This window comes from Protobothrops mucrosquamatus, unplaced genomic scaffold (genome assembly GCF_001527695.2).
Source record: "Protobothrops mucrosquamatus isolate PMUCROS unplaced genomic scaffold, P.Mucros_1.0 scaffold548, whole genome shotgun sequence".
NCBI classification, from domain to species: domain Eukaryota; kingdom Metazoa; phylum Chordata; class Lepidosauria; order Squamata; family Viperidae; genus Protobothrops; species Protobothrops mucrosquamatus.
Genome location: NW_015386852.1, coordinates 683,008 through 692,209, shown reverse-complemented (window position 1 = coordinate 692,209; position 9,202 = coordinate 683,008). Strand labels below are relative to the sequence as shown.

At 39.2% G+C, this 9,202-nt stretch overlaps 1 protein-coding gene across 1 annotated transcript in view; it reads left to right on the top strand.

The window, feature by feature from the left end:
• AMACR (alpha-methylacyl-CoA racemase) overlaps positions 1 to 6,777 on the top strand; it is an 8,539-nt gene extending 1,762 nt beyond the window's left edge. The window contains exons 2-5 of the mRNA XM_015817025.1: positions 1,282 to 1,425; positions 2,383 to 2,543; positions 3,429 to 3,615; positions 6,158 to 6,777. Coding sequence (XP_015672511.1) covers positions 1,282 to 1,425; positions 2,383 to 2,543; positions 3,429 to 3,615; positions 6,158 to 6,567 — 902 coding nt within the window. The 3' untranslated portion in view covers positions 6,568 to 6,777. The remainder of the gene's footprint in view (positions 1 to 1,281; positions 1,426 to 2,382; positions 2,544 to 3,428; positions 3,616 to 6,157) is intronic.
• Positions 6,778 to 9,202: the final 2,425 nt, after the last annotated feature.

Genomic DNA, 9,202 nt, shown 5'->3' with positions numbered 1-9,202 from the left:
AAAGCCGGCTTGGTGACCCTGAGTAAGTCACTCTCCCTTAGTCCATGATGTCAGGCTTGGGCGACAAGCTGGTCTGTTGATTCCTGTTGCAACCAGTGGATCAACTTTCAGTTGATCTGAAAAAAGTGGACCCAGCACCTGCAGAAAAATGCTAGGGGAAAAAAAAACCACCTTCTGAAGATAGCTCCATACCCTACATTTCAATTGGATTTTCCTTATTTCTTTCCTCCCAATTCACTTTCTGTTTCTATTTTAATTTTCTTCCCTGACAAAAGTAAAGTGTTTTGGGGTGTTTGGCTCTCTGTTGGAAAGGCCATCCTATCGCAAGAAAAAGGTCTTGAATTCAAACTTGCCTCCTGATGACTATGGTGGTCTATACATGTCATTTTCTTGTCAACATTGTGAAGGTAGTTAGCCATTGCTTTCTTCAAGGATGTTTTTTTTAAACTTCCTAGTATAGCCAATAGCTGTGGGGTTTCCTGGTGGTCTCCTATCCAGACACCAACCAGAAATTAGCCACGGTCATCTGTTTTAGGCAATGGTGATAAAAGCAAAACTAACTTAGGGGCTGCAAATTTGCAGCCGTTGCAGCATGCCTGTGGTCAGGTGGTCACAGCCGGGGTGCTCAGGCACCTGGCTCCTGATTATGAATCACAGCAAGCCACAGTCACATGATTGCCATTTGTGACCTTCCTTGCTGGCTTCCCCTAAACGAAGTCAATGGAGAAACAGGCAGGGAAGGTCTCAAGTTCCTTCCAAAAGTTATTCCCATCACTTCCCCCTCCAACAGCTACACTACAGTGTACGAGAATCCAGAAATCTCATACTGTACAGCACCCCATGTCTGCCCAAGCTTTGAATTGGCCTGTGTTGGACTGCCTGAGCTAATTAGTACCAGTCTGTGTCACCCACTTGCCTTCCCACATTCAGGAGTGCCTGCCTGTGGTCCTTGCCAACTTACCCATGGTACTCCTCCACCCACTTGCAGTTCTCTTTTGCCAGCTTGCTTGGCTAGGACTCCACTCATGTGAGGTCCTCTCTTACAGACCCATGCAGTGTCTGGGTTATAACAGCAAGAGATCACATTTTATGACTGCATTGCTTAGCAATGAAAAGTCTGATCCCAACTGCCGTCGTAATTTGAGGACCACCTCAGGACCTTAAGTGGCAATTCTGCCTTCACGTTTAGCAACATTCTGTGTGTGTAATATGTGTACAACATATTTGTCAATCTAATTTTTTAATTTTCACAGAAGTTGGATATTTCCTTTTCCTTTTTAGGTGCTATGGAAAAGCTTGGTCTTGGTCCAGATATCCTCCTTCGAGATAATCCCAGACTCATCTATGCCAGGTTGACAGGATTTGGCCAATCAGGAAAATATGTCAGACTGGCAGGCCATGATATCAACTATTTGGCAGTGTCAGGTATGTGATTGTATAACTTCCGTTAAAGAAAATTTCTAAGTTAAATATCTAAAACATACAGAGTTACAGTTAACATAGTTAAAAATACGGTGAAGGTTTTGTTTTTATTTTTATATGTTTTTAAGCCAGTGAATAATTGAAACTCATGAATATGTGCATGATTGCTATTCATTATTTTAAACTTGTTAATTTGAAGATGAGAGGCCTGCAATTTTCAGAATTCCCCAGCCAGCATGCTAGATTACACCATCCAGAGTATATTTAGGTAGATTAATAAATATTTCATTCGCTGTTGCAAAACAGTGAGTTATTGAGCAAAGTCTAAAGCTCAGTTCAGCACAGTAAAACTAAAGCAATTTGTTTATTCACTACAGATATATCCCATCTTTCTTTCAAGAGTTCATGGCTGTTTACATGGGAATCTCCAAAATATCTCTACAAGAGCACCCCATGAATTACGCTGGGCTAAGAGAAAGTAGAAGTAATTTCCCCAAAGTTACCCAGAGATTTTCCAAAACTGAAAATGGTCTTGTACCCAGGCCCAGTCCAACCCCTTAATCACTATTACAGGATGACATCAGAATCAATGTTTTTCAAACTTGGCAACTTTAAGATGAGTGGACTTCAGCCTCAGCATTCCTTAGCCAACATGATTACACTGTCCCAGAGACTCAAAAAGCATTAAAAAAAATTGCAGTTGTTCAGTATAAGGTGGGACAGAGAGAAAGTTCCTCAGTCTTTCAAGATTCTGTTATTATACCCTACAACAATAAATAGCATTATTTGGAATCCTGTCAGTGTACTATTATCTGTGAACACATACCTAAATTTAAAAGACAGTAGGTTGGATTGCAACAGATTTCATACTTGGAAGTACCGTTTACATTTTAAAAGGATAGAGAAAAAGATACTAAACTGCCTGGGCACTTTTTAAAGATGAATATTTCTTGTATATAGGTGTGCTGTCTAAACTTGGCAGAAAAAATGAAAATCCTCATGGTCCTATCAACCTTCTGGCTGATTTTGCTGGTGGAGGAGTCATGTGTGCAATGGGTATCATCATGGCCTTGTATGAACGTACAAAATCTGGAAAAGGGCAAGTCATTGACGTTAGCATGGTAATTATGTATTTATTTATAGAAGAACCAAGAAACTGTCTTAGGAAGCCGACCTCTTCGGCCCTAAAGACTTTTTCTTGGTCCAAATTCCATTTGAGCTTTATTTGGTGTGATTTTTATTTATTTGTTTATATCCTGCCTTTATTATTTTTACAAATCCAGGTGGCTGGCATATCCAGCCTGCCTCCTTCTAGTTCTCTCCTGAATTCCTGGTGAGCTATTGCGAGCTATAGTTAATGAAAATGGAAGTATGGCTTCCCCTTGCAAAGGGTAAAGTTGTCTATGATATTGAAATAATACTGAGCATGTTTTCTTGAAAAATTGCTGTATTAACATGTATTAATACAGGATCAATATCTGTACCGAGAATCTACACTTCAGTTACAGAGTTTTCTAACTTTTGTAAAGATGTTTTAATCAGACTTTGTAGCGTTCCTTTAGCAATAACGTTTGTATACAGTTTGTCCTTAGCTTTTGCTGATCCATAGGCAATTACTTTTGGAATATAGGCAATAAAAATCAAGGGCAGGATATTGGCTACGGAGGGAGACGAAGAGAGCTAAAGAATAGAAAGGCAGTAATTGAAAAAAAACCCCACTGGAGATGTGAAAAAGAATATACGCCAGAATTACAAACTTTGCTGTTAGAATTTCAGGAAAACATTGGGGGAACAGGATGTCAAAAAATTCAAGATGGCAGCCATGCCATCATGATCATCATCTTAATGTTTTTGACCTTCCTCCATGTTGAGAAAAGAAGAGGAATGATGAGGGCATTTACTTCACTCACAAGAAAGAATATTTATTTGAACAGTGCTATATTTTCCTATTGGCATCATCTTCGCATACGATGTTACACAATTGCTTCTGTGTTGTCTCTTTTAAGGTAGAAGGTGTAGCATACCTAAGTTCCTTTCTGTGGAAATCTCAAAATATGGGCCTCTGGAAGAGGCCACCTGGGGAGAACCTGTTGGACAGTGGAGCCCCTTTTTATGAAACATACAAGACCTTGGATGGGAAATTCATGGCGGTTGGTGCACTGGAACCACATTTTTATGAGCAGTTCATCAGAGGTAAGTTAATCTGTACCAGTTAATCCTTTTAAGAACCGCAAAGGACTTTGGACTGATGCCATGTGTGTCCTGGTTCCGAAAGATGAAACTCTTCAAAGAACTTTGAGGCATTGTTTTCCTTAAAGAATCTTTAATTGAGCAGCATAGCTTCGGCAGGTACATAAGCGAAGCCAGAATCTGACTTCCCCTCCCTTCAGCACATAGATCAAAGAGCAATTCCCTCCCACAACTAACAGTCATAAATCACATTCTCCAATTAGTTTGAAGGGCTGGCTTTCTGCCCAGGTCTTTCTTCCGCCATCCCTTACCAGTTCTTATTACAATATTGTACGTCTAACTCCCATCGCATTCCTCCCCCTCCCCCAATATCATCTAATTCTAAGAGTATAAGAAAAAAAAGGTTACATCTCCATATGTTGTCAAAGCAAGAACATCCAATGTTAGCAGCGTTGACATCGTGTTTCTAAAACATTTTAATAATCTTTGTACAGTTATCAGCATGTCTGCATAGTTGGGTGTAGAGCAAATGTTTCATTTCACCAGTGGAGAAACTTAAAATTAGGAATCAGTTAGCTTATTGTTGCTATATTGTTGCTTCTGGTGGGAGTTTTAGAAATTGTTTTTATCTGCTGAACTGAGTTACTGTAGGTTTTCCCAATAATTTTGATATTTTTCTGTGTATCTTTTTAATAAACACACTTCATCTTTACCTTTCCAATTGCATTGTTAAAAAATAAACTTTGTGCCACCTTTAGAAAACAGATCCACAGATAAATGGTGGATAACTGTATTAAAAGCAGTGCAACATGAAATATTGGATAAATTTTTGCTTGTAAATGGAAATTCTTTTAGAAAAATATAAACATGCTAAATGAACTCAGAACCTTATTATATACACTAGGGTTTTCTTGTGATTTAGTAACTTTCATGTTATTCTGTATCTGTATGGGAAATAATCTGCTTTTAAATGCATTGCTCCTTTTAGAAATTGCCTGGCTAATTAAAAAGCAATTTGCCAATGAATGGGCATGTACATGCATTTATTTACTGTGCTTTAGGCAGCTAGGCTTCAGAACAACAAAAGCTGACATTTTTTGATTTTCCTTCAAATCCTAACATGCTGAGACCTTTTTTCCCCCATTTCTTTCTTCAAAATAAAGAGTTCAGCAAATTAGTTTTAAAGAACAAAGCTATGTAGTACGTATTAATTTGTTTTATGGGAATGCAGAAGTAATTAAGCAAGCTACAAAGAGATATGTAACAATGACAAAAATATCCTGGTGCCAGAGGCAGATTAACGCTGGAGCAACACTCATTGTGTCTCTTCTTTCATTTCTACAGTCAGGGGGTTGTCTATTGTTCAGGAGGGCCCCAGAGAATCCATTCTGGGATCTCGTAGGTTTTATGAAAGCATTTAAAAAAGGAAATTTGATTCAAATTTGACTGCCGGTGATTTCTTGGTACCTTAATGCAGTTTTCTTGGCCTGGTAGGGAAGCGGTTTTTCAACTTCAGCTTCCAGGTTTGATGGGCTCCCATCCAACGTCTAACCAGGGCAAAGCTACTTAGCTTCCAAGCCAAAGCAGCCTAGTTATTGCCACTAGCAGAGGTGGAAGCATTTTAGAGCAGAAGAATTTACTCTCATTGCCATACGCTGGTGTCTGTTTGACAAGGAGCTATTGGGTTGTGGGCTACTCTTGGTCCAGCTATCAGTGGGAAATGATTTTTATTGTACAGGTAATCCTTGACTTACAACAGCTCATTTAGTGACCGTTCAAAGTTATAATAGCACTGAAAAAAATAACTTTATGACCAATTTTCACAGTTACGACCATCGTAGCATCCTTATGGTCACGTGATCAGAACTCAGACATTTGGCAAGTGACTCATACTTATGACAGTTACAGTGTCCCGGGGTCACGTGATATCACTTTGACAAGCAAAGTCAATGGGGTAGCCAGGTTCACTTAACAAACGTGTTACTAACTCAACAACTGAGTGATTCACTTAACAACAGTGGCAAGAAAGGTCGTAAAATGGGGCAAAACTCGCTTTAACAACTGTCTCCCTTAGTAGCAAAAATTTGGGGCTCAATTGTGGTCGTACGTCAAAGACTACATATATTGCTATCCCTGCTTTGAATAACAATAAAAAAGAGCTTTGGGTTGCAATTGTATGGTTACAGAAAGGGCCTTGTAGGTATGTCCACATTTTTCCAGAGAAGCACAGCAAATTTGTGTTTGAGTCAAGTTAATTAATATGTATGATTGAAATAATTTTGAATATTGAAGTAATGTTTTTGTTAAGCCAACAGTCTTGTGTCAGATTAATAACATCTGCACCATGACCACTGTAAGCGGATTTTGTGTATTAGCAAGCATTAACATTTTGTAATTTTCCCCCCTCATATTCCTAGTCTACCTTTTTAATTGTCTTCCCTTATATTTCTTGTTGCTCCCAATACATATTATTTGCTCAGTACAGCTTGCTGGCAAACACTCATTTCATTAAATTGGATTGTATATTTATTTTTAAAATCTCCAGGTTTGGGACTGGATCTTCAGAAACTTCCCCCACAGATGAGTTCCTCAGATTGGGCTGAAATGAAGAAGATATTTGCAGATGTTTTCAGAAAGAAATCCCAAGCGGAATGGTGTGAGATTTTTGATGGTGTTGATGCTTGTGTGACCCCAGTGCTGACTTTTGACGAAGTTGCCTCCTATCCCCATAATGAACAGCGGGGTTCCTTTCTTAAAAATGATCAGGAGGAGATAAGTCCAAGACCGTCTCCCCTTTTATCCAGAACTCCAGCTACACCTTCATTCAAGAGAGATCCTTTGATAGGAGAACATACTGAAGAAGTTCTCCTGGAGCATGGTTTTTCCAAAAAAGAGATTTCACAACTTCATTCGCTCCAAGTAATTGAATTAAATAATCTTAAAGCAAACTTGTAATATGAAATTCTGCAAATCAAGAGTTTGTCTTGGGCAAATCATATTTTTTACTGTAGCAGGATATGTCCAATTTTATCGAAATCTTCTGAATTTGCATTCATAGTTTGCTATGCATTCTAAACAACCCTTTTAAAATGAATTCCTACAAATAATTTGTGGTTTTGTTCTGTAATTACTGAAAGATAGTGCTAATAAAATGCCTATTGTGGCAAAAACTCACCATGAGCAATAAGTCAAAGTTATAACAGAAGATCAAACTGGCCAGCAGGGATCAGCGGCTTTCTAACTAGCAAGAGCTGAGAGCGTTAAAAGTGATTGAAACAAGTCTTATATAGGTTTCCTTGAGGAAATAGTCCTTGGAAGGACAGGAAGTTTGTAAATCAAAGCCAGTCACCGCTCAGGAAGTTTATTTGAAACAGAGATTTGCTCCCAGTTTAATTTACTTTAACTCTTCTTGGGGGTTAAACAAGAATAGACTTGGTGGATTTGCAGAACAAACAGGTTTAGTGTCCCATTATAGCTGACCTTACATCAAATGGAGATAAGAGATAAATCATTCAGAGTTTCAACTTATACAGGTGACTGAAATAATGCAAAGAAATGTAAAACTATAACACTTACATAGACTAAATTGTTACATAAAAGGTTCAACTTTGCCCCTAGGATCCCCCATTTTTTTTAATTTGTCCAAAGAGAAATGTAATGTATACTGTGAGGCAGTATTGCAATAATACGGTACCCATCGGCCTGCCTTGTCCAGTTGTGGCAGGCAAGAGATGTTGGCATTTCAGCAGGTAGAGCCCTGCTTGAGACAAACATATATTAGCAACAGGGGCTAGAAAGAGTTGAGAATGAAAATTGGGACTTTCTTGGCCCGTCAACAACCAGTGTTTGAATCAGAGAGATATTATGCATAAGGGCGGCCTTTTGATGGCTTATTTATTGTTGGTTTTGCTCTTACAAGGAGTCCTTGATTTATGACCAATCCGATTTACAACAGACTCTCCTGCCAAAAAAAGAGCATGGTTTCAAAGTTATCAATGTTCCCCTCTTCTTCTCCCTGCATTCACATGACTACATTTTGGGCACTTGGCAACCGCCCTGCTTTTATGGCTGTTTGTAGTACCTTACAATCACGTAATTGCAATTTATTTTTTGCTGGTTTCCACCAAAAAAATGATCCATAGCGAAAAATGGGTTTGCTTAAACCACCAACACTTTCACTTAACCACCATTGTGAAAAAGATTGCAAAAGAGGGTCCGATCACGTGACCTACTTTATGACTGTCGTGGCTTACGACTGTCAATTATGGCCATAACTCGAGGACTACCTGTATTGCATTTATTTATCCACATGTACAGGAGGAGTTCACTTGTTCACAAACATCTCCTTGTGAGGTCAGCAAATAGTCCAAGGCGAATCTGTTGTCCCTCCCTGTGTGTCCAGCTGTTCCTGCCACCTTCTGCATGGCAACATCAGTAGCACACGGCAACTTTTCTAGTTCTGCTGAGATATTTACTACGGTCTTCTCAAGTTCAGCTTTCCTCAGCAGGGGAAGAGAGCCTCCAATCCTGAAGGCACAGAGGCCCCTCTAAGATCTAATAGGTTCTTAAGCATGCTGTCTGCACTCCAGGGAATCACATAATGGTGTTGAGGGCCACTAATGTCATTATGAATGGTAATTATCTGGGAGGATGTATCCTGGGATGTAGCTTCTCCAGGGAGGATTTTAAAAATTGTACTGTCACACACCCAGTACTATCCATCTTTATGTAAGAAGACATAATATTGGTGGGTATGATCTGGAAGGATCTCAAAGAGTGTTCATCTCTGTGGAGCAATTAGTAGAACTCCATTTATTTAAATACTAGCTGTACCCGGCCACGCGTTGCTGTGGCTCAGTCTGGTTAAATGGAAAAGAAGTGTGTTGCTTTTACGTCCAACAGATGGCGCTGTTTTTCAAAAAACATGTTTTTACCTGTCACAGGTGTGACATCTATATAATAGTAGGTATATGTATATAAAAACATGTGCGTATTCGAATGCAATGTTGTGTCAAAATTTCAAAGCAATCGGTGAAGAACTTTCGGAGATTTAAGATTTTGAACAAACGAACATTTACATTTTTATTTATATAAGAAGATGTGTTGGTGCCAATGGTGCTTTTGCATGACATGGGCCGCTCAAGCTGGTTTATGCTGCCACTTGGCCCTTTAAATGAGTACAGGTAGTTCTTGATTTTCGACCACAATTGACCCCAGAATTTCTGTTGCCAAGTGAAACATTTTTGAAGTGTGTTTTGCCCCATTTTACGATCTAATAGTTGTGAAGTTGTTAAGTGAATCACTGCAGTGGTTAAGTTAGTTACATGGCTGTTAAGTGAATCTGGTTTCCCCATTGACTTTGCCTGTCAGAAGCTGATCTCATGACCCTGATCACGAGGCACTGCAACCGTCATAAATATGAGTCAGTTGCCAAGCATCTGAATTTTGATCACATATGGGGATGCTGCAATGGTCGTAAGTGGGAAAAACGTCACTTTTTTCAATGCCATTGTAACTTTGGTCACTAAATGAACTGTTGTAAGTCGACGCCTACCTGTGTAGGTCAGGTAGACATGAGTCTGTAGTGTTT